The sequence below is a fragment of the Trichoplusia ni genome, chromosome 3, assembly GCF_003590095.1.
Source record: "Trichoplusia ni isolate ovarian cell line Hi5 chromosome 3, tn1, whole genome shotgun sequence".
Lineage (NCBI taxonomy): Eukaryota > Metazoa > Arthropoda > Insecta > Lepidoptera > Noctuidae > Trichoplusia > Trichoplusia ni.
Genome location: NC_039480.1, coordinates 6,427,940 through 6,454,895, shown reverse-complemented (window position 1 = coordinate 6,454,895; position 26,956 = coordinate 6,427,940). Strand labels below are relative to the sequence as shown.

At 36.4% G+C, this 26,956-nt stretch overlaps 2 protein-coding genes across 5 annotated transcripts in view; both read right to left on the bottom strand.

Moving 5' to 3' along the window:
• Nucleotides 1-26,956, bottom strand: part of LOC113491651 (igLON family member 5) — a 108,970-nt gene that overhangs the window by 56,910 nt on the left and 25,104 nt on the right. For 2 of the 4 annotated variants that reach the window (XM_026868727.1, XM_026868730.1), the window contains exon 2: nucleotides 3,753-3,777. The exons of 1 other annotated variant lie outside the window; for it this stretch is intronic. The gene's annotated coding sequence lies outside the window, so the exon portion shown is untranslated. Of the gene's footprint in view, nucleotides 1-3,752; nucleotides 3,834-26,956 lie in introns of those variants that run through there. One more of the 4 variants, XM_026868728.1, reaches the window with a different exon arrangement.
• On the bottom strand, nucleotides 725-1,893 carry LOC113508684 (uncharacterized PE-PGRS family protein PE_PGRS24-like; the record flags this gene model as incomplete). Its single annotated transcript, XM_026891766.1, has 1 exon — nucleotides 725-1,893. A coding segment is annotated over one exon (1,005 nt), but the record flags the coding sequence as incomplete, so codon positions are not given.

Genomic DNA, 26,956 nt, shown 5'->3' with positions numbered 1-26,956 from the left:
TATCCTTTGGATACGGAACCCCAAGAAAAAAGTAAGTTGTTTTTGAATGTGTCACATTGTATAAAAACGCGTGTACAAATCATTTTTTTATTGGGTTCTTTACCCAAAAACACTATTTTTTTCTTATGTCGAAACGGCCAAAACATTTATAAAACCAGTTGCAAAGCAATGTTTGAAGCTGGAACTGTTCTTTTTCAAAAAATGAAAACTTTTAAAATATCTTCTAATGGCACCCAACGTGGGGCACATTTAGATACGCTTTATTTAATTCAGCGCTAGTTATTTATGAGAAATAGCATTTGTTTTTTAGATAAACTGGTTCTAAGTATTAGTGAAAAGAAGATATATTTCAGCATTATTAACAGCTTCGGTAATGGCGCCCCACCGTGGGGCAGCTCACAAGCGTGGTGATCAATGCTCGTTCTCTGTATGAGAGGCCTGCAGTGGGACAGTTACAGGCTGGTGTTATTACAATAAAAAAACGAAAATCTTCAAATACATACATTATTTATTAGCCAATGAGATAAATACATAGTACATGGGAATTTTGAATATAATCTTTTTTTTTAGCAATCAGGCAAACAAAATTCACAAAAAACATTGAGATCTACATTTTGAAATAAACCTTAAGATTTATATAAAATATTTATAACATTCAACATTATTACAATACCAGAATAAAACAAACTGAAACTAAAACAATAATTTTGAAAAATTGCGGGTAGGCAACAATTCCTATTCATACGCCGAAGATTTAAGGGTCTGGAAAAATTCCTTTTGCGTATGCCTGACTGGTTTTTTAACTTGCTGATACATATACCATAATTCGAGCTAGATTCGTTCAACGGTTATTTAATAGCGTATAGGTTAAAGTACGCCGAAAGTCATTTACAGGAATGGGCGTCCTAGGATTCCGCCGAATCCACCGAGACCAAGACCTAGACCTAGGTTAGGGGAGGACTCGCAAACGGTCGCAGAACCACCCAAACCGCCGAGACCGTATCCGCCGAGACCAATGCCTCCTAGACCGCCGATACCACCGAGACCGCCGAGACCACCGAGACCAAGACCCCAGCCGCCGAGACCGCCCATGCCTAGACCGCCCAGACCAAGACCGCCGTATCCCAGAGAGGGTACAGATTCGCAAACAGTGGTCGCTCCTAAGCCGCCCAAACCGATGCCCCCAAGACCGCCCAAACCGTAACCCAGACCGCCCAAACCATAGCCTAAACCGCCCAAACCTAGGTTCGGTGAAGATTCGCACACAGTGGTTTGTCCTAGACCACCCAAGCCGAGACCAACTCCGCCTAAACCCATACCAAGACCGCCCAAACCTAATCCACCATAACCGAGTCCGCCGAGACCGTAACCGATTCCGCCTAAGCCTAGGTTAGGTGAAGACTCGCAGACAGTGGTTTGTCCTAGACCACCCAGACCGCCTAATCCCAGTCCGCCGATGCCCCCGATACCACCGAAACCGCCCAAACCGCCCAATCCGTAGCCTAAACCGCCCAAACCAAGATTCGGTGATGACTCGCAGACTGTGGTAGATCCTAGTCCACCGAGACCAATTCCGCCGATTCCGCCGAGTCCACCAATTCCGCCAAGACCGCCGAGTCCATAGCCTAGACCGCCCAAGCCGAAGTTCGGTGAGGATTCGCAGACGGTAGTCGCTCCTAGTCCGCCGAGGCCGTAGCCGAGACCGCCGAGACCGCCGATGCCACCGAGACCGCCGAGACCGAAGCCGAGGCCGCCCAATCCAGATTCACAGACTGTCGTACTTCCCAAGCCGCCTAGGAAGTTGGGGGACGACTCGCAAACGGTTGCCGAGCCGAGCCCCAAAGGGTTGCAGCGGGCAACGCACAGTAGAGCTAGAAACAAAAAAGGGTTGTATCAAAAAGAAAACAAAAAAAAATTGTAAAAAAGTAACGCATTAATTTCAGGGTTGAACCCAATATTGGTAGAACCAATACATTTTTATTGCACGGATAGCCGAGTGGTTCAGGTCACCACGCCAAACACCAGCGTAGGACAATCATTTGTGTGACATATGCTTGCCTTCAGTCTAGGTGTCTTTGTACATGTGACCCCGACACAAGGATTAAATTCAGTGAGGGAGTTGTTTACAAAAAGAGGTTATTTTTTATAACTTTTCTTAATAGCCTGTTTTAGGGCCACAAGAAATAAAAACATTTTCTTGGATTTTCATTTTAAATATTTTCCTCACAATATTTTCTTTCACCGCTAAATGGGTAAAATTTTTAAATTTATTTCTATAAATCATTGTAGTTATAATAAAGTTAAACTTACCGGAAAGTACAATTGCTTTGGTTGCCATTTTGAACTCCTGACAGTCTGTGCCAAAACCTTTCGAAATTCTAGTATTTATACCAAAAAAACTAATTTACTTTATTATGAGATTTATCTGCTATGGTTCATGAAATACGTCAATATAGAATTAAAATTACTTTTTTAATTAAAATATGTTTTCAAAATATTATCGCGGCGAAGTAATTGAAGGATCTTAAAGATTTTTTTGGTATTATAAAGTAGGCTAAGCTGTAACTGTACAAGTTGATCGATCACAGGTTAAGCTACACTTGATACTGTCGGTCCGTGGATGGGTGACCATCTATTTCATAACGAATTCCTCCGTTTTTTTTTCGAAAGGCACGTTTAATTGTGGGTCCCGGCTGTTGCTTATACATCTTTGACAGTCGTTACAGGTAGTCAGAAGCTAGAAAGTCTGACAACCAGTCTAACCAAGGGGTATCGTGTTGCCTAGGTAACTGGGTTGAGGAGGTCAAATAATCAGTCGCTCCTTGTAAAACACTGGTTCTTAGCTGAATCCGGTTAGACTGGAAGCCGACCCCAACTTTGTTAGCCAGGGTTATGACGATGATGACATGGAAAATGAATAAATTAGGCATGTATTAATTTAATATAGGTCATCTGGATCCCGTTGGATGCAGGTGGCAATGAACCGGTCGCGCTGGAGAACTTATGGAGAGGCCCATGTCCAGCAGTGGACAGCTATAGGCTGAGATGATGATGATGATGATAATGTATTGATTTAAATTTCTCCGATCGCTAAAGCTGTCAAATCGCCTAACTAATTTAATTATAATATTCAACTTTGCTTTAAACGTCACCCTGCAATCATTCCGTACCCAAAGAGGTAAAAACGAAACCGTATAAATGAGACTCTGAGCTGTCTATCTGTCTGTCACCGACCAAAAAATACATCCTACTAATATATAAACGCGTTAATCTATACTAATATATAAAGCTGAAGAACAAGTTTGTTTGTTTGTTTGAACGCGCTAATCTCAGGAACTACTGGTTCGATTTGAAAAATTATTTTTGTGTTGAATAGACCATTTATCAAGGAAGGCTATAGGCTATATAACATCACGCTGCGACTAATAGGAGCGAAGATATAATGGAAAATCTGGAAAAGACGGGGAAAATTCTAACCACGTGGACGAAGTCGCGGGCAACAGCTAGTAATATTATAAACGAAAAAGTTAGTATTTATGGATGTCGGAAACAACACTGAACGAATATAGACGAATCTTTTTACACAGATAGTTTATAACCAAGTTTAACATATAGGTTAGTTTTATTTTAATTTTATGTTTCATTTGGATCATTTTCGATTTGCAGCGTCAAGCGAGACGCATCTATTATATTGAATAAATAAACTTTTGTCATAATAATACTTTCTTTTAAATGTTATGCAAGTAACTTACCGATATTAAATTCAGTTGTCCGTACCTGCAATCAAATAAACGTAACGTATTAGTATATAATTTTCTTTAAAACATAAACCAAATTATATTTAATACGGTTAAGTAGCAATTAAAATCTATACTAATATATAAAGCTGAAGAGTTTGTTTGTTTGTTTGAACGCGCTAATCTCAGGAACTACTGGTCCAAATTGAAAAATTATTTTTGTGTTGAATAGACCATTCATCGAGGAAGGCTTTAGGCTATAAACCATCACGCTGCGACTAATGGGAGCGAAGATAGAATGGAAAATGTGAAAAAATAGGGCAGGTATAAATCATAACTTATATCTTCTACCCACGGGGACGAAGTCGCGGGCAACAGCTAGTCTAAAATATTAAGTCCTTCTGCATCTAATTTGGATGGTTCTTGTCTGTTCTTTATAGAGCAGGGGTGGATGGCCCCTGGTAGATACCCCATCACATTTTACATTATAGTTCTCAACAAGGCCTTTCCATGTTGGACCTTTGTCCCCGTGCTGGGCTTTTCAAAGAACTGGGTTATTTACTTAAAGTTACCCTGTGACTTAAAATCAAATTAAACAACTTTGACACAACGCCATCTAGTGACAAACTACACATAGCTTGTATTATGAGTACTAGACAACTGATAAACATACTTATGTATTTCTAAATAGATGCGTATCTCACTGAATTATAAATAATATGACATTGAGTTATAAATGAAAAAGCATGTAGGTTCGTATGTGTATGTGTGTCACCTCTTAGATCTCAAACGGCTGGACCAATTTCGACGAAATTTGGTATTTAAGTAGCTGACAACTTGGATAAACTGAACATATTCTACCTCTAACCTATATTTAAAGGAGAGTAATGTTTTTGCAGGTAAAATCGACATCCAGGCGGGCAAAGTCGCAAGCAACAGCTAGTTATAAATAAATTACACAAATAAAAAAAAATGCGGCTGGGAATCGAACTCCCATCCTACAGATTACGAATCAGTACCACTAACCACTGGACCAAGAGGCCAGTAAAATATTTTTAATTAATGATTTGGTCGATAAAACTTAATCAAAAATATAGGTTATCTTTTATTAAATACCAAACCAATGAATCATTAAAAATTTTGCATACTTCAAATTACAATGTAAGCGTGACTAATACATTAAATTAAACCTTATACAGACGAGTTAAAGTTTAAATTCAAATGCATTTAGAGAAACATGTTTTAAAAAATCTCTCGTATATAATATTCTAGATTAACCTCCTACAGTTTAGTTTAACGCAATGAGAGTAGCCATTTTTATCATCGTCGGTATGTATTTTCAATAAATATACCATCCTATTATCCTCATTCTCATCCTCACTCATATTATAAATGTGAAAGTGTGGATGTTTGGATGTTTGTTACTCAATCACGCAAAAATGGCTGAACGGATTTAGACGAAATTTGGCATGCATATAGCCATTGACATGGAAAGAATATAGGCTACCTTTCATCAGTATTTTTGAAATTGTTTTTGAAGTAAAATAGAAAATGTGTGTAAAAGCTATAAGATCACTAATGGGATGTATTTCCATGGAAACGGGGACCACCGAACGCTGCAAACTGAAGTCCACGCAGACGGAGTCGCGGGCAACAGCTAGTAATATTAAAAACGCGAAAGTCTGTATGTATGGATGTTTGTTCCTCTTTCACACAAAAACCACTGAACGGATTTAGACGAAACTTGGTACACAGATAGTTTATAAACAGGATTAGCTCATAGGGTAGTTTTTATCCCGATTGTATCTTCCCGTGGTATAATTTTCGGTTTGTAGTTCAAGCTAGTAAACAAAATTATTGTTTTAATTACAAACACGTACAACCGATTTCAATTGAAAAATATTATGTCAACTTCATGAAAATTATTATGGGACCAAATGACAGTTATTTCACGTTAAATGAAACAGAATCAACAAATTCATCCAGTACTAAGTTCTGTTGTAAAACACATAGAAAAAATACAAATGATTGAGGTCTCCCTCCTTTTTTAAAATGGTTGAAAACCATATCACATACAGCCTTCGTAAAAACGTTTTTTTTTTCGGTTGGGAAATCATAAAATGACTACCTCCACTTTGGGTTGAGTGGGAGGGAGTATCAGTCTGTCTAAAACCATTTTTATTCTGTTTGCAGGACTGTTATTAGCACCAGTGGCTACCAGCCCCGGTTTTGGATTTGGCATAGATACGGACAAGAGACAATTTATATTTCGTTACAATTTCTATCCAAGGATACCCTGTTTCACTGACTTTCCTACAATAACTGTATACCGATGACAGGGGCTATCACCGAAGCTGTTAATAACACCAGCCTGTAACTGTCCCACTGCAGGCCTCTCATACAGAGAACGAACATTGATCACCGCGCTTGTGAGCTGCCCCACGGTGGGGCGCCATTACCGAAGCTGTTAATAACACCAGCCTGTAACTGTCCCACTGCAGGCCTCTCATACAGAGAACGAACATTGATCACCGCGCTTGTGAGCTGCCCCACGGTGGGGCGCCATTACCGAAGCTGTTAATAACACCAGCCTGTAACTGTCCCACTGCAGGCCTCTCATACAGAGAACGAACATTGATCACCGCGCTTGTGAGCTGCCCCACGGTGGGGCGCCATTACCGAAGCTGTTAATAACACCAGCCCGTAACTAACTGCGGGCTGATATAAAATTTATAACAATTTTGAACAAATAGCATTAAATGTTAATATTTTTTGTTGATTTTCATTAAAATTAGGGACTATATTGTTATTTATTTATAATGAAAACCTTTTATGATTATTCAATTATAATATTAAACCATGTTGAACACATCAGTTGACGCCATCTTGGTGATATCGGCTGTCAATAGAATACAGATTAAATAAACAATGTTATTACAACTTATAATAGAAAATTACAATAGGGATGATGACAATTTTTTTTCCGTCTTGTAGTTTTTTGTATAATAATGGATACGTATTTTTTAATTTGTCCCGCAAACGTAAATTGACCAAATTACAGAGAATGAAACTTACGCGTGACGTCACGATTGAGTATAAATTTTACTCTATCGTTACGTCACAAGCCCCCTCTCCTAAACTTTAAAGCAGTTAATCTTTGTCAATTCTAGTTTTTCTGAAAAAGGAAAAAATACGTGTCTCATACTTTTCAATTATCTAACTGAGGGACTAATGAGATTTTTTCTTTTTATACCCAATCGTCATCCCTATTGTATATGAATGACATTCCTCTTCGACAAGTGACGTGACTTTGTCTTGTCAGTTCAATACATTTAAGGGGTTCGCCAGCGTTAGCGAGGAGATGTGTAACTTGAATGCTGGTGTAATTAAGATAAATTTTTCTTTACTATTACTTAAATTAAATATTAATATTTAAGTTAAATTTTAGTTTAAAATTAGTCATATTGATGTAAATAAAAATGGAGACTGTACCCAACAGTGAACTTAATAAATAATTTAAAACTTTTTACCAATGTAAATCTATACTAATATATAAAACTGAAGAGTTTGTTAGTTTGTTTGAACGCGCTAATCTCAGGAATTACTGGTCCAAATTGAAGAATTCTTTTTGTGTTGAATAGACCATTCATCGAGGAAGGCTTTAGGCTATAAACCATCACGCTGCGACTTATAGGAGCGAAGAAACAATGGAAAATGTGAAAAAAACAGGGCAGGTATAAGTCATAACTTATATCTTCTATCCACGGGGACGAAGTCGCGGGCAACAGCTAGTGTTATGATAAAAATAAATGATATTTTTTGTAGTTTTATTATTTTATCTATAAATAATAATAACGTTTAACGTTTAATTAATAAATAATGCGTCCCACTATTAGGCACAGGCCTCTTCCCAGATTTTTCCTTCTTTTTTTCTATAATAATAATAAATAAATGCGGACAACATCACATACATTGTTCTGAACCCAAAGTAAGTTGCTAAAGCACTTGTGTTATGGAATTCAGATACAACGAAGGCAATACAAACACCCAGACCCGAGACAATGTAGAAATGTGAATTTTTACATTGTCCCGACCGGCGATCCAACCCGGGACCACAGAGCTAGCGACACCTTGAAACCGGTGCGTACGCCACTCGACCACGGAGGTCGTCAAAGATTTGAAATTAATCAACAAACTAGGAAATTTTAACTTTTTTGGAAAATTATATGTTTCTCATTGACAGGTTGCATCAATTAATCACACCACACGTATTAAATTTTATTGTAAGTAACTCAGATGATTAGAAATTGAATTTTTCAAGTAATGTGATTCTATGCAAATATTTGTGTGATGAGCACAATAATTAGTGTCTGAGTGTAATTTATCTATATTATGTATGCATTTAGAAACATATAAGTATGTTTATCAGTTGTTTAGTACTCAAAATGCAAGCTTTGCTTAGTTTGATTTGAGGAGCTCGTGGCTAAGCTATAACCACATAAGTGAATCGATCACAGGTCAAGCTATGCTTGACGCGGTTGGTCCGTAGATGGGTGACCATCTTTGTCATAACAAGATCCTCCGTGTTTCGGAAGGCACGTTAAATTGTGGGTCCCGGCTGTTATTCCTACATCTTTGACAGTCGTTACAGGTAGTCAAAAGCTTGAAAAAGTCTGACAACCAGTCTAACCAAGGGGTATCGTGTTGCCCAGGTAACTGGGTTGAGGAGGTCAGATAGGCAGTCGCTCCTTGTAAAACACTGGTACTTAGCTGAAACCGGTTAGACTGGTAGCCGACCACAACATAGTATTTGGGAAAAGGCTAGGACGATCAAAAATGATGCTTAGTTTGATACTAGATGGCGTTGTTTGAAAAAATCCTATAGGTGTCCCAGTTTCATCTTTGCTTTCTGCAGTTCAAATATCAATGGTGCTAAAACGGGATCATTAGATTGCTTAGTGATAGCGTCGATATATTTTCTTTATAATATATTTTAAAAAACAGAAACAACGCACTTCTAACTTCTGTATTCATTATGGGATGATATGTGTCAATAGGGATGATGACAATTTTTTTTGCAGTGTCCGTCTTGTAGTTTTTTGTATAATAATGGATACGTATTTTTTAATTTGTCCCGCAAACATAAATTGACCAAATTACAGTGAATGAAGCTTACGCGTGACGTCACACTTGAGTATAAATTTTACTCTATCGTTACGTCACAAGCCCCCTCTCCTAAACTTTAAAGCAGTTAATCTTTGTCAATTCTAGTTTTTCGGAAAAGGGAAAAAACACATGTCTCATACTTTTCAATTATCTAACTGAGGGACTAATGAGATGTTTTCTTTTGATACCCAGTCATCATCCCTATTATGGAACGAAACAATAGGTATTTCACTTTCATTAAGAAAAGAAATTAATAAAATCAGTCTATCCTGTCCGAAGTTGAGAAGTAACAAAAATATAAAATTAAATGAATGTTTTCGACTGAAAAGAAGACTGCTGTAAGAAATCTCAATCCTGTTTTAATAGACATATTGGCACTGACAGACTTAGATCCGTAGGGAGTCCTGAAAGAACTACTTGACAGTAAACGTCAGCCGTCTACAGTACCTATAGAATTGACGACCTCCGTGGTCGAGTGGCGTACGCAACGGTTTCAAGGTGTCGCTAGCTCTGAGGTCCCAGTTTCGATCGCCGGTCGGGTCAATGTAAAAATTAACATTTCTACATTGTCTCGGGTCTGGGTGTGTGTGGTACCTTCGTTGTATCTGAATTCCATAACACAAGTGCTTTAGCAACTTACTTTGGGTTCAGAACAAAGTATGTGATGTTGTCCGCATTCAAAAAAACAAAAAAGAAATTACTTCACTGATAAGGAGAAAGAACTGACATGTTATAAATCATAATCGATTCAGCATATTATAATCGGTTTCCGTTCTTTAAAACTAGCTGTTGCCTATTTGCTACAAATCAAAAGTGAAAACTATCCTATGTCTTAATCCTGATTATAAACTATCTCTGTACCAAGTTTCGTCTGAATCCGTTCAGTGGTTTTTGAGTGAAAGAGGAACAAACATACATACATACAAACTTTCGCGTTTGTCATAATTGAGTCTTTTAAGTTAGTTTTGAAGTGCATTTTAATAGTATTAGTCGTATCTCGTAAGTTATTTAATAAAAAATCTTGTGTGTTTGCAAACTATATTGTATTGGGTCAACATGTAAATATAGTGTGTGTTTATGATAATAAATAAATAAATTAAAACTGCCAATTCAAAGGTAAAATATCTTTTGAATTCATGTGCGTATTACAAAGTAATTATCCCTTCCTTCCTCCCGCGACACAGTTGAGAATGTTTCAAGTGTGTGTTGCGTGAGTTGCGTCACGTCAGAGGACTACGGGCGGGGTACACTCCGACACCAGGGGGTACATCAACTGTACGATAAGAAGACGAAAATAAAATGTTATATTTTCATCACATTTCTTTTATAATAACGACGAAACACATACACGTGTAATTCAGAGATGTTTAATAACTTTACAACTGTACCATTCTACATCTTTGATAATAATCTATAATCTATACTCTATATCAATACTAATATATAAAGCTGAAGAGTTTGTTTGTTTGTTTGTTTGAAAGCGCTAATCTCAGAAAGTACTGCTTCGAATTGAAAAATTATTTCTTTGTTGAATGGTCCATTTATCAAGGAAGGCTATAGGCTATATAACATCACGGTGCGACTAATAGGAGCGAAGATACCATGGAAAATGTGGAAAAAACCGGGCAGGTATAATATCATAACTTCTATCTTCTAACCACGCGGACGAAGTCGCGGGCAACAGCTAGTATTGTATAAGACTAGTTTTATTCTGTGGAGCTATCTGACTGCAAGATAGAAGAGTGGTTGCGTTCAACACTCCATAGAAACTGTGATCCACGAATGCTTGTCCTTAGTCTGGGTGTCTTTGTGCATGTGACTTGAATGTTTGTTAAGACACCGCGATACGAGGATTAAATTCCTTTGTCCGGGAGATGTTTAAGATAAGATTTTGTATAGAATTGCGCATACCAAAAAATTGAATGTATAAATTTGATGATGTTGATCACCACGCTAGCTCACTGCGGGTGATGTCAGATTCCAATATTTCGAATCTTAGAATAATAAAGTATACTAAGATAACTTTAAGTCACAAGGTATTTGCTTGCGTTGGGGTCGAACCTGCACCTCGTGCATACGCCTTTAGCTTTTGTAATTTTAGCTGTTGCCCGCGACTTCGTCCCCGTGGGTAGAAGATATAAGTTATGATTTAGGTATACCTGCCCGGTTTTTTTTTCACATTTTCCATTGCATCTTAGCTCCTATTAGTCGCAGCGTGATGTTTTATAGCCTAAAGCCTGAATTTTTCAATGTGGACCAGTAGTTCCTGAGATTAGCGCGTTCAAACAAACAAACAAACTCTTCAGCTTTATATATTAGTATAGATAATATTGCTGTGACAACAAAAACAAGCGAAATCAAATAAAAAACAGAATCAACATTATCAGTTCATTCAGTCCGAAATTCTAAGGTAACAAACAAGGAAATACAGACGAATTGATAACATCTTACATTTTTAAGTCGGTTAAAAAATAACTGTCAAATCTTTTTCAATATATACCTAGAAGATAAACGGTTTGTCAGAATCATAATGACTTAACGACTGTCGAAGATCAACATTTGACAGTCGGAGGCAACGGCATTAACTGTTATGCCTTCAACTATTAAAATAATTAATATTTTTACACAAAAAAATTACTTTTATACATAGTTTACGCATGTGTGCATAATAAAACACACACACACATAGGAACATAATTTTAATATGTTTTTTATTATATTTAAAACTGAAATTTAAAACAATGTAAAGTTATTTTTAATTTCAAATCAATTGGAACAGTGTTTGATTTACATGTACATTGAAATTTAAACTTTAATATCATGGAGTAAGAATGATTCTTGCTTGTAAATATAGTATTTAGTACGCTCATATAAATTTGATTTTGATTTAATTGTGAATTTGTTTTATTCCAATTCCTTTAGTAATAAGATGTGAAAATGGTTTTTTTGAGGCATTTTTTTGTTTTATTTATTGCAGTCTTTGGTGAGTGTCATCATATCTCATCATCATCATCATTATCTACCATGTTTATCCCACTGCTGGGCACAGGTATTGTCCTTTACAGTGATTTTACCCCAAAGTCTTTCCCCAAACATACAAGGGTAAAGGAAGGAACATGAGTGGGTTGTAGCCAGTAGAGTCAAAGTCAAATTTTTTATTTCAATTAGACCAGTATATGGCACTTTTGAACGTCAAACAATTTATGTATACAGTATTAAAATCTAAAGTGTCAGTCTGTCGGTCATTCCCCTATTGAAGCTAGCGCTCGTTCGGAAGGTAGATTCTCATGGAGAAGAATAAGCAAGAAACTCCATGGGAATTTGAAACTCCCTTCCGCTCACCCAACGCGTTACAAGTCATTTGAAGTTTCCCCATCCGAAAACAAGACATTGTCCTTTGACACACTCATTTTATACACATAGTATATTGATTCATCTACCCATCTCTTCCTACATCCACATGACTGTCTTCCACCACGTCTAAAAGTATTATCATTGTAATTGTGAAAGCGTCAATCAACGATTGCTTCAGCAATAAAGTTGTTAGATGACAAATATATTCTATCCTCAAACTCATTTTTCACCCAACCCATTCGTTACTCGTGGTGGACTCCCTTTTCCGCACGTAGGCTTCAAGTCGTCCCATTGTGCGTCAGGTGGCTTATGTAGGCTGTCAGTCCAGCCTTTCCAACTCTCTCCAGAAGTGGAGAAGTCTACTGGGATATTCACAGGCCTTTTTGACAACTAATTTGTTGTTGCGTATTTGACCAAAACTCTCAGTGTCACGAGCTCGACTAGCATTTCACCGGTTATTATTCAATGACATCCTTGTTTCTTAAAGTGGCACCGGTTACAGAGAAACTACTTGGCAACCGGCTGTCATGGTATGGGCGTGTTTTGCGGAGGAATGAGAGTCATGTGGTGAGGAAGGTGTTGAGTATGGATGTGGATGGATATAGGGGAAGAGGACGACAAAAAAAACGATGAATGGATTGTGTGAAAGACGATATGACTGCAAAGAGTGTTTCTTGTGAGATGTCGACAGATAGAAAGGTATGGAAGAAGAAGACATGTTGCGCCGACCTTAAATAATTAAGGGGAATGGCGATCCTTGATTCCTAATGGTTATTTGTTTTTACAGAACTGCTGACAGTATGGGGCTGCCCGTACACGGGGTACTGCTCCCTGCCGTGCCCATTCATGTGTCCGGCAGCCTCGCCGTGGCAGTACGCCTCCTTACCGCCACGACCGAATATATATAGTAGAGGAGGTTTTGGAGGTAAGATATCACAATCAAAAGGTTTTATGTCAAATAGGCCGTTTTCCAGGCACTTTCAAAACGTTACAATGATGACTCTAGTTTTGCCGTTCCAAAGTGTCATTCTTATGGAGAAGAACCGGCAAGAAACTCCATCAAAATAATATAACTAGTCAAGAATACGGAGGTCACGATACATGAGAAGAATGGGGTACAGGTAGGGAGATGTAACAATCGGTTATTCAAGGTTGATAATACATATTTATTAAATATAAGAAGTCATCAGATTAGCTTTGGTCGGCTTTCAGACTAACCGGGTTCAGCTAAGTACCAGTGTTTTGTAGAGCGGCTGCCTATCTGACCTCCTCAACCCAGTTACCTGGGCAACACGATACCCCTTAGTTCGACTGGTTGTCAGACTTTCTTGCTTCTGACTACCTGTAACGACTGTCAAAGTTTAGTCATTAACAGCCGGGAAACACAATTTATTGTGCCATTAAAATCATGGAGGAATACGTAATGATATACATAGTCACCCATCCACTGGAGTATAGAAAAAACAGAGTCGTGCGCCCTTTAAAAAAAAAGATTGATTTTCCAAGAAAAAAGAACTCTATATAAAACAAAAAAACGACTCTCACTTTAATATATTTAATCTTTGTGTGACATTAAACATTCAAGTCACATGCACAAAGACTTTAACACTATTCTTCAACAGATTACGATGAAGAAGGAGGTGCTTCTGGAGGCGGCGGCGGCGGCGGCAACAACAGCGGAAACGGTGGCAGTGGCCCCAGCGTGAAACCACGACAAGGAGGCACAGACGACTCCTCAAAAGAATCCCCACCCCCAACCCCACCAGCATCGAAGAACAAGACGAAAACAAAACCGGAGGATGAGGAACCGGACAAGAAGAAAGCTAACCCCACGCCACCAACCAGAAGATTCTTCACCAGCCTGTTTTCAATACCAGGGGCAGTTGTCGACACTGTTTTCAACGGGGAAATAGTTTTATAAAAGCAAATATATAATTTAAAAAATCTGTAGATAAAATTACACATCTCCTCGCTAACGCTGACGAATCCCTCAAATGTATTGAACTGACAAGTCAAAGTCACGTCACTTGTCGAAGAGGAATGTCATTCACATACATTTGAAGTTTTACGACGACTTAATGTATGAAAATTACAGTCCTGTTATGACTGATGTGATTTGAAATTGTCAGTTTTATTCATTTAGATGATTTGGTCTCTGTTTACGCTTGAAGAAAATATATCAATAATCGCATACTCAATTTATTTTGTTACTTAAAAATAGGTAAACTATGTATATTGGTGTGTCTTTTTATCTTAAAACTATAATACAAAAACAATAAATATTACCAAATCAAATATATCAGTCGTTTATATATTTAATATGTGTTTGCATAATTAGACACACCAAGATTTAGACTCTATAAGATTGTTTACTTTTTTTAAGTATTTAAATAAATGCGGTAAAGGTTTGTCAAAATGCCAAAATATGTAGTTAAAAGGGTGGTTTAAATAGGGAGTATCCAATATTATGGTAACTAATAAAACACACGAAAATGTTTCTCAATCATAATATAAATAAAATTAATAGATAAAAAAGTCTAAAAACCTACGTTTTTAAACGTCACTCCATTTGATTCCAACGAAATCGGTGGAGACGTTTTCATAGTTGTAAATTGCATTGTCATCGGGTTTGAAGCTACCCTGAAAATTTCAGCCTGCTAGCTCATCTGGAAGTGCCTCAAAATTGATTTGCAATTATCCAACCGGAACGACAGACAAAGAAAAATAAAAACGTGGAAATAACTAGCGATATGCCCCGGCTTCGCTCAGGTTGCTAATATACAATACAGAATTTCTTTATTTTGATAATGATTCATCCCATTTTAACAAAAACAACTTCGAAATAAGCGTAAAAATGGTTATAATAGTGAGTCAACCTTAAAAGATAAAAATATACCGCGGACTTTTTAGATTTTGCAATGTTACCGGAAAAATGCAATTATTTACAACATGACATTAGAAACGTCAAAAATAACCACGACCATGAATGCGTCCCAATATGATACCATTTTATGACAGAGAATGCAAATTATTGTAACATTTAGTTTTGTAATACAAAACTACACATTAAACATCATATATAATGAAATGAAACTACTTTTACGGATTCTATCGCGAGCAGGTCTCGGGCAGACTGACCATGATACCTGCAAAGGTGTCGAAACGTCGGGTACTAAAATCTAAAATTAAACCGCGATAAAATCCGTAAAAGTAGTTTCATTTCAATGTCTAACATTCGCGTAAACCTAAGAAACCACTATAATATTATATAGTATTCGAGCACCAATAAAGATTATAAACAAAAAAGTGTATTATTTACTCTATAGATATTGCCCCTCTAGTATGAATCCACGAATGCTGGTCCTGAGTCTGGGTGTATTTGTGCATGTGACTTGAATGTTTGTGAAGCCCACCGCGATTCAAGATGAAAACTAAATACTGCGGGAATCATATATAATTTCCTAAAAAACCCTTGTGTCTAGATGAAAGTCATAATCTCAAGACACCCAGACTCAGGACAAGCATTCGTGGATCACACAAACGCTTGTCCTACGCGGGGATCGATACCGCGACACGTGACGCTCAGTGGCATTGGTAAGTGACAGGACTTTTATTAAAAACAAAAAGTCAAAAACGAATAAAAATGTACTGATTCGTAAAATTTCATATTATTATAAACTTTTATAAATGAGAGATACAATTGTTAAAAGTTTGAATGACCCAACTTTTTTCCGTTAATTATTACAATTTGAGTTTTATTCTATATCAAAAAGCCGTGATTGCTAGACAGTTTAAATTTTCACAGATAATATATTTCTGTTGCTAAGCTATAACCGCATAAGCGAGTCGATCACAGGTTAAGCCACGCTTGACGCGGTTGGTCCGTAGATGGGTGACTATCTTTGTCATAACGAGTTCCTCCGTGTTTCGGAAGGCACGTTAAATTGTGGGTCCCGGCTGTTATTCCTATATCTTTGATAGTCTTTACAGATAGTCAGAGGCTAGAAAGTCCAACAAAGGGGTATCGTGTTGCCCAGGTAACTGGGTTGAGGAGGTCAGATAGGCAGTCGCTCCGATAAGGTGCTTATGATAAAAAAAAAACTCAGAATGTTTAAAGAATACCTCATCACTTCATCACCATATTAAGTAATCCTGACTTTAGTTACGATAGTGATTTGTTGGATCTATCTCCGCCCCCAATAATATAAAGGCACCGGGAACGGTATTCACGCGGGTGAAACCGCGGGCCACAACTAATCTTTACTAATATATAAAGCTGAAGAGTTTGTTTGAACGCGCTAATCTCAGAAACTACTGGTTCAAATTGCTTCGCTCCTATTAGTCGCAGCGTGATGTTATATAGCCTATAGTCTTCCTCGGTAAATGGTCTATTTAATACAAAAAGAATTTTTCAATTTGAACCAGTAGTTTCTGAGATTAGCGCGTTCAAACAAACAAACAAACTCTTCAGCTTTATATATTAGTAAAGATTAGTTGTGGCCCACGGTTTCACCCGCGTGAATACGTATGTCCCGTTCCCGGTGCCTTTATATAATTGGTGGCGGAGATAGATCCAACAAATCACTATCGTAACTAAAGTCAGGATTACTTAATATGGTGTTTAAGTATTCTTTAAACATTCTGAGTTTTTTTTTATCATAAGCACCTCTAAACAATAATAAAAACAAAAAAAAAGAATTAGCGAAATTGAAATCGAAAAGGGAAACAGGTATCAATTTTTATATTTTTTTTATATTTCAACTATAATGACCTTGGTACTACTTCAGTGTGAATTGGCCTTTATAAGAAATATAAAAATAGTTAAAAGACGTCAAGATATATTTGCAAAAACGTTGCAAAATGACCGATGACTTTGTTTTTTTTTTAAATTCGTCCGAAACCCATTCCCCGATTGACGTAATTTGAAAAACGTTTGAATTCACACCGAAACGAAATATTTCAAAATAAACTAGAATTGTTTTTAAAACATTGAAAATCCGTACAAATTCGTAATTTTTTTTCTCTAAAACATTCCGATAAAATTATTACGCAATACATATTATTTTGTTTAAACTCAACAACTTATTGAAAATATTAGTATTTTTTTTGCAAAACAATTTAATAATTGGCTTCTTTTCATTTTAAATATGTAATTTGAAACAGTTTTTATTCGATTTTCGTTAAGATAGGAACAATATTAGTGTATATAAGGCAGTTCGAAAGTCGGCCATCTTGTGTCATCTGTCAAAATTCACTTTTATTACATTTGGCGGTAAAACCGGTGATTATGCGAAGGTATTGTCAAATTACGTATTATTTATGCCACATTATCATCTTAATTTGTTTATTCAGATATAACTTAACAAAAAGAATCCCATTTAATTAAATGTTGTTTGAAAAAAAGCAAGAAAAATAATGTCCCTAGACATAATAGTTTTGAATGATTTTTTGTATCATTATATCTCCGTAATTTTCAAGTGGAGTGTAGAGACAAACAGACACTTTTTAAAAGTCACTTTGTAGTAAACCTTTTAGTTGTGATTGTAGTTTTTTAGAGCTAATTAGCGAACAATATTGTGAAAACTAATTTGCAGAAGTAACTTTTAATATTTGACTTTTAACTATCAATAATATGTCAACAATAATATTATATCGATAATATTACAACTAGCTAACACCGATCTGATTAATATGAGAGCTACCTAAACCATACCGAGTTTTTTTAAATTATATATAAGTATATTTATCAGTTGCCTAGCACTCATAATACAAGCTTTGCTTAGTTTGAGACACAAGTTTCAGAGTGGTGTATTAAATTTTAATTGAGTTTCTGAGCATTTGAACATAATCGAATCTACAATATAAGATGCAGCGGTAATTTTGTATCTAATTTCTAGATATTATTCAGACCACGCCGCGGCATAAATCTAGTCTAGATTTTAATTAAGTGTTAACAGAATTAGTTACAAACGAAGTCAAATGTTTAGTTTTTCACAGAATGCTACACGCCTTGAATGGTTCTTAATTAATTTCCTTGATTTAGACTGCTTTTTGTGACTTTCTTAATTTTATGTCAAATTCATGTGATTTGAAAAGTTTTGGAGTTGTTTTCGTTAGGTATGTTTTTGTATATTTTAGTATAGTTTCGTTATTTATATGTGTGAATTTTGGGTTTAAGGATAATGTGAAATTTTTCAACCGACATTAAAGTGGAGCATATTCTCAACAGCTAACTCAATTTGACGACCTCCGTGGTCGAGTGGCGTACGCACCGGTGTCAAGGTGTCGCTAGCTCTGAGGTCCCGGGTTCGAACCCGGTTGGGTCAATGTAAAAATTCACATTTCTACATTGTCTCGGGTCTGGGTGTTTGTGGTACCTTCGTTGTATATTAATTATATAACACAAGTGCTTTAGCAACTTACTTTGGGTTCAGAACAATGTATGTGAAAAAATGTGTTTATTTTTTATGTTTGATACTTCAGAACTTCGGACTCAATCGATGTCAATCGATGACAGGTTAAGCTACGCTTGACGCGGTTGGTCCGTAGATGGGTGACCATCTTTGTCATAACGAGTTCCGCCGTGTTTCGCCGCACGTTAAATTGCGGGTCCCGGCTGTTATTCCTACATCTTTGATAGTCTTTACAGATAGTCAGAGGCTAGAAAGTCCAACAAAGGGGTATATTGTTATCCAGTTAAATGGGTTGAGGAGGTCAGATAGGCAGTCGCTCCTTGTAAAACACTGGTACTTAGCTGAATGATGATGACCTCAGAACTTCGGACTAGATTAATCGATTTTGTTGATGAATAAACGAAAAAGACGTTTATTTTGAAATAGCCGTTATTTAGTACCTACAATAAAAATTTAATCGAGTTTAGCTTAAAGCTGTCATTCGACCAAAGAAAAGATCATTAAGTTTAGCCCAGTACTTGCAGTCGATATAAAATATTTTTCTAATATTTGTGTTATTTACGAATGTTTGTTGGATCACACAAATATTTGTCATAGGACATCAAGCGATACGCCCTAGGCCCCAATTCTGCTATTTACAGTGGCGGATGAATAAATGAAAATTGGCTTAAAAATATATTTTTTGTATTTTTTCCTGCAAAATAATTGGAAATTCAGTACGGGACGGAACACTCACGGTCAATACAATTAACTTCCACTTATTGTATTGGCAAAATGTTTAAGAGAATAAATATAATACCTAAATAAATGCGGTCAACATCACATACATTGTTCTGAACCCAAAGTAAGTTGCTAAAGCACTTGTGTTATGAAATTCATATACAACGAAGGTACCAGAAACACCCAGACCCGAGACAATGTAGAAATGTGAATTTTTACATTGACCCGACCGGGGATCGAACCCGGGACCTCAGAGATAGCGACACCTTGAAACCGGTGCGTACGCCACTCGACCACGGAGGTCATCACACACATATGTACACAAAATAGGAATAATTTCAAATTTAATCCAATTTCCATTAATTCATCGGCCATTGTAAAATAGCAGAATTGGGGTCCTCTCCCTATACCACTCTGCTATTCACTCAATCATTATATTTTTGTTTTGTTTAAGGTAAAAATCTAAATGTTCGTTAAATGCAGAGCACGATATGAAAACATTCAACACGACCGGGGCCTGGACATTGATTTGTAAGTATTATATTATAACTTCTGTGAGACCCTTTAGATTTTAAAATTTTCTTAATAGGGATGACGACTGGGTATAAAAGGAAAAAATCTAATTAGTCCCTCAGTTAGATAATTGAAAAGTATGAGATACGTATTTTTTCCTTTTTCAGAAAAACTAGAATTGACAAAGATTAACTGCTTTAAAGTTTAGGAGAGGGGGCTTGTGACGTAACGATATGGTAAAATTTATAAACAATCGTGACGTCACGCGTAAGTTTCATTCACTGTAATTTGGTCAATTTTTGTTTGCGGGACCAATAAAAAAAATACGTATCCATTATTATACAGAAAACTACAAGACGGACACTGCAAAAAAAATTGTCATCATCCCTATTATGTGAAGCTAATAAAAGACTCTTGAAGTAAGGAATTTAATCCTTGTGTCGTGGGTTTCACAAACATTCATGTCACTTGCACAAGATACCTTGCCTCAGGACAAGCATTCGCGGATCACACAAATGTTTGTACCAAGCGGGCATCAAACCCGCGTTTCCTTAGGCACGAAATCCTACATAAAAGAAAAGATTTGAAATTTAACCTAAATGCTAAAGCGTTCTTGAGATTAATCTTAATTCTTAAATTTTCATTGTATATCATTAGTTGCTAAATAAACTCAGGTGCGTTATAAAATTATTTGTATTTCATTAAACTAAAGTTTATTTAAGTAAGCCTTATTCTCCTGTTAAGCTTTTCATAAGCTGTCGAGATCGGATTCTGTTGGCATCGGATTCAAATTAATACACCAATTGAAATGAAACTACTTTAACGGATTTTATCGCGGTTTAATTTAAGATAGTCGAAACGTCGGGAACTAAAATCTAAAATAAAACCGCGCTAAATTCGGGAAAGTATTTAGATAATAACTATCGTGAGAATGATTAATTATTTAATGATGTAACGGTTTACGCAGACGCGTCTGCTCATGATTAAGTACTCCGGTTGGGTCCGAAACTAGTCGGGCTACCCCGATAAATATCCGTGAAAGTAGTTTCATTTCAATATCTTTCATCCGCGTAAACCTAAGAAACCACTATAATACAATAATTGTTTTTCAAAACAACTCCCGCACTAAGAAATTCAATCCTTGTGTCTTGGTTTTCACAAACATTCAAGTCACATGCACAAAGACACCCAGACTCAGGACGAGCATTCGTGGATCACACAAACGCTTGTCAAAATTACCATGCTTATCACATAATAAACATTTGTCCTGGCTGGAAATCAAACCCACGACCTCCTTTATAGCAGTAAGGGCTACTAACGACTAGACTAATTAGCCAGTCAGTAAAGCCTGTTACGATATGGTATTTGACATGACAAGACCCAAATTAAATCTATTAAGTCCATAAGATAGATTTATAAAAAATAAAGGATAGGTAGATTTTCTTTTATCTCGTAAACAAAAAATTAAGGGGATATAGTAGTAGCTTTAAATCTCGTGTGACGTCACTTACCAGTACGCTTTTTACTAGCCAGTGACGTCTTCAGTCCCTACTACTAAACTTAAGTGATTTAAATCCTTGATACATTTTAATGATGTGATAAAATGAAATGTATTTAAAATTGTTTGAAAATCTGTCTGACCGACTAAACAGATTTATGTCTTAAGATTTAGTCATATATCATACTAGCTATTGCCCGCGACTTCGTCCGCGTGGTTAGAAGATAATAATATAAGTTATGATTTATACCTGCCCTGTTTTTTCCACATTTTCCATTGTATCTTCGCTCCTATTAGTCGCAGCGTGATGGTTTATAGCCTAAAGCCTTCCTCGATGAATGGTCTATTCAACACAAAAAGATTTTTTCAATTTGGACTAGTAGTTCCTGAGATTAGCGCTAAAAAACAAACAAACTCTTCAGCTTTATATATTAACTAACTGTTGCCCGCGACTTCGTCCGCGTGGTTAGAAGATATAAGTTAGGAATTTTTGAACGAAAGCCCTCAAAGATTAATATTTTTCCCCGTTTTTGCCACATTTTCCGTTGTATCTTCGCTCCTATAAGTTGCAGCGTGATGTTTATAGCCTAAAACCTTGCTCGATTAATGGTATTGAACGCAAAAAGATTTTCTCAATTTGAACCAGTATTTCCTGAGATTAGCGCGTTCAAACAAACAAACAAACAAACTCTTCAGCTTTATATATTAGTATAGATTGTAGATATTATTATGTCACTCGCCTTAAGGGCCAGGCCGACTCATCAAGAATTCTGAAGTGGTTCGATATATTTTTCAAAATACTTCTTTGTGTAGTCTCTTTTGTTTCTTTCGATAAAGCTCTGATTTAATTTTCTTGTTTCGTATGAATCGTGATCGAATTTAGAAGTTTTACTTTTAACCGATTGTCAAAGAGAAAGTTTATTTAATATATTAGTTACTTGTATTTTTTAAATAGATTTATGTGATTTGTTTATCAAATTTACTATTTGAGTAACATCGATGAGTACGCAAACAGTTAAAACGGTACCTTATTATTATAAATCCGCTGTCTGTAATCGGACAGACAGCGGATTTCCGTCGTTCTGTCTGTCTGTCTGCCCGTCCGTCACTGAGCTCTTATCAACCGTGATAGGTAGATAGATGATGTATGTTGTCGCTATGATAACAAATAAAACTTAAGATCGAGGTTAAGCAAGTTTGTAACCGTCAGAAATTTGAGGGTTAGTTACAACAAATTCTGCTTCCCGACCAACTTATTTAGTATCATCCTCCTAACCTTTTCCCAACTATGTTAAGGTCGGCTACCAGTCTAACAGGTTTCAGCTAAGTACCAGTGTTTTACAAGGAGCGACTGCCTATCTGACCTCCTCAACCCAGTTACCTGGGCAACACGACACCCCTTGGTTAGACTGGTTGTCAGACTTTTTCAAGCTTCTGACTACCTGTAATGACTGTCAAAGATGTAGGAATAACAGCCGGGACCCACAATTTTACGTGCCTTCCGAAACACGGAGGAACTCGCTATGACAAAGATGGTCACCCATCTACGGACCACCGCGTCAAGCATAGCTTAACCTGTGATCGAATCACTTGTGCGGTTATAGCTTAGCCACGAGCTCCTCCTCTCAACTTATTTACTATCTTGTAGCTTTAATACAGCAGCTGAGCTAAAGATCTCGGTTTGAAATCGGAGTCGTATTTTTATTTACTACTGATCTCGTAGTTATTTTACAGCTTTCGTCTTTTTTTTTAAACCATCCCTGGACTGCTACGAATATTTCAAGACTTATAAGGAGCCAAAACGGTTTAGCAGTTCTCGAGTTTTAGCGAATCTTACGAACAGCAATTCATTTTTATAAATAAAAAAAAGAAGAAAGAAGAATATTAGTGCCCCACTGCTGGGCAAAGATCTCGTCTTTTAACTTCAAATATTATCAATATTCTTGTGTATTCCAGGTTATATTTTAGCAGTCACAAATGCATCCCCGGGGCATCGAAGTCACGTACCACCGGAGCATGGGCATCAGCGGTCTTTCCTATCTGGATTGCCACCGAATTTCCGGGTAAGCGAGTTTCATTCTTATATCAAGACAATAGGATTCATTTTTCTCTATCTCTAATTACTTGCTTTGCTTCCTCTTGTGTGTTGTAGGTATTGTTTCCACTAGATTAGACCCAATTACTAATTTTAATATAGGCGATTATAGTGACGTCGAAAGATCTCTTTTAAAAGCCTATTGCATATATTTGCATACATACTTGACAAAGAAACAGGATAATGATTGTGCAGTGGGCGAGTGCTAGCTTATAAATGAGAAAGTATAGAGTGTGTCTGTATGTATGTTTGCTACCTCCCACGCACAAAAGGGGAAACTGGTATTGATGAAATTTGGTGGCAGAGGTAACTGTCAACTTGAAAAAACAAATAAGCTTCTTTTATCCGACTTGGTTTAAGAAGGGTTTAGTTAGACTGGGTCTTAGTTAAAGTTTACCAGAAAGCACCAGTAACCAGGGTGAAGTCGAAAGCCGTCTATATGTTTATCAGTTATCTAGTACTCATAATACAAGCTTTGCTTAGTTTGAGACTAGATGGCGTTGTGTGATTGTTGTAAAATATTATATTCTCCTCTCCAGTTCCCGGAAAACAAATCATCACACTTACAAGAAGTTTCCTGCGTGTCAGCAGACATCAACATCTTCGACATTCTGAACGAAGCAAAACAACATGCTGAAGGTAACGACTTTCACGTCAAATTCTTCTTTTATTACAACCAAAAATACTATCACATTGGAGAAATAAACGTTGATAAGGAACTCTTCGATAACATACTCATGAAATATGACCATTGGCTTATTACTGGTGAGCAAATTAGAGTGAAAGATCCAGTTTCAAATCTACCTGATCATATTATTGAGGTTTTACATGCTAGAGCTAAGAATGCTAGTGAAATACCTAGAAATGGAGACCATGTTAAACTAGCTGGTCTTAATCGTAGAGGTTATAGTTCGGGTGATGATAGTAATGATATTGAAATACCAACTCCTAAACGTGCTGAACCAATAAATGGATCGATAAAAGAAAACAATATTAATCCGATACCAGGAAGTAGAGATAAATATGGAGATTATTTAAAACTTAAACCTAATTATGTCGATAATGATAAATCATTTGAAGTATTCTTACCGGAAGACAGGTTTAAAGGCAAAGAAAGAACTATTAACGTGGACATAGATAACTATAGAAATGATCCAAGACTTAAAGGAAAACAAAAACCAGACGTCTTTAATCCTGGTTCTAAATTCTACGAAGAAGACAATGATGTTTTGGCTATTCATAAAAATTCAAAAGCAAATGTACCAAATGATAGCACAGATAGGAGAATTGAACCAATTACCGATGAAGATTCAAGCGAGAGAAATCAGGAAAAACCACAAGTAAATACTACTGAATCTGTTGATAATGTAAATGATAATCCTGACAGTCGGTACGGTGATTCGAAAACCGGTAACCCATTTAATAGTAATGTTAATAACAACAATAGTTTAAAAATAGAGAAACCTCATGAACTTAAAAATATTCCAAATAATGTTGATTCTCCACAAAGCGATGAAGGTAACGCAAATCTTTTAAGTTCAAAAGCAAAACCAATAGATACCGATAACACTGACAATGATAATACTACATTAGATTCAAGATTACCAAAACAAGAAGACAAAGATCACATATCCGAAGTTCTACATCACGATCCAAAAGAAAACACTTACAACCCTCACGACAATTTGTTTGAAGAACATGTTGCTCCAAAAACAGTACAGATAAATTATGAAAACCCATACATTTATAATCCACATGATTTCGACGATTCCCATGAGATCGCACTTCATGACAAAGAAGAGCATGTCCATTATAATGAACCAGTTTTCAAAATACCTACGTCAAGGAGAGATGGGTATCATGATTCTGCTCCTTATGTTTTTAAACTTCCGAAAGTATTTTCAGGTCATCACCTTCCTTTGAACATTGATAATAAGTTGGATTTAGACGGTCAACACGACCATGACACGGCTCTTGTACATCCAGAAAGGAATTTATTAATGCAACCAAATAGATATCTAGATTCGAGTGAATTCTCAAGAACTATTAATTTAGATAGAGATGGTTCTGAAAAACTCAGTCCAAAATATCTTAAAGATTTTTTTAATGAAAGATCTCCGGCAGATTTAGATTCTGATGACCAATTATCATCGTCTAATATTCCGTCACACCTATTACGTTCAAAAGATTATCCAATTGAAAAACTAAAGCACTTAGAACCAAGTTCAGAAATACCAGACCAATATGACTACGACAGTGCCCCTTCATATTCTCATAATAAACCTAGTTTTAAATTAAAGCCTAAATTAGGTATAAATACTGACTATTTAGAGCACTCCGATTTATTACCTAGTGCATCAAATAAGATAATTGTTGATAATGACCAGAGATCTCCCTGTTATAAAACGTCTCAATTAGAATTAATATCAAATAAATTGGACTCACTTTTTGGTATAAACGAATATCCTTTTATAAATAATCAAAAACTGGTGCCTCATAATTTAAGTCCGGACTTTTTAAATTCACAGCAATATATTTTGCCCGACACACATACTTTTGATAGACAATATTTAGGCAAAGGTACTTCTATAAATATGCCTTGTGAACAAGGACCATTAGATTTTATGAAGATACCTATTAATGGTATACCTAAAGACGTTTATATTCAAAATGCGTTAGATGATATACAGAATAATCCATACGTTTTAAATCCAAAATTCGTTCATCCGTACTCGGGAAATCTTTTACCGAATACTCAACAATTTCCAACATCTTCCTATCCGTTAGGATATGAAGAAGTGAATCCTAATTTAAGTTTTTCTGCGCAAGAAATACAGCCCATTTTTCAACAGCCACCGAATTCGTTATGGAATAATCCCCACCAATACATATGCCCAGACAATCCATTACCATCTAAAAATCCATTATTACATCCACAAGGTTTTTCCCCCCATCAGTTACAAAATCAATTCATCTCATCACCTAACCTTTTAACAGAATCTCTAATCCCACAAGATTTTCTCGAAGCATCCTTAAATTCTGGTTCAATATTCGACGGAATGGGTCCAAAACCATGTTTTATAAGTCCATCTCAAATTTCACCATTCACAGGCGAATTTTGGAAACCAAGACCCCAATTTACTGAATCTAATTATTCTCCCAGTTACATCTTACCAATTGAAGGAGAAAACGTACATCAAAAATTAACTCATCTTAACAAAGTACCGAATGAATTGATTGCAGTAAATGCCCAAACTAATACACATTCACATGCCAATGAAATATCACATGAACAAGATAAAACGCATTCGATTTCTCAATCTTCTGGTAAAGCGAAAATAAAAGATGATTCCCATATTGCTTATGCAACGGCAAATGCCATGGCTTCTAATCCTAAGGACTATATACCTCATCCGAATTACCTAGATGCTTCACTATTACCACCAAGTCTTGACAATGT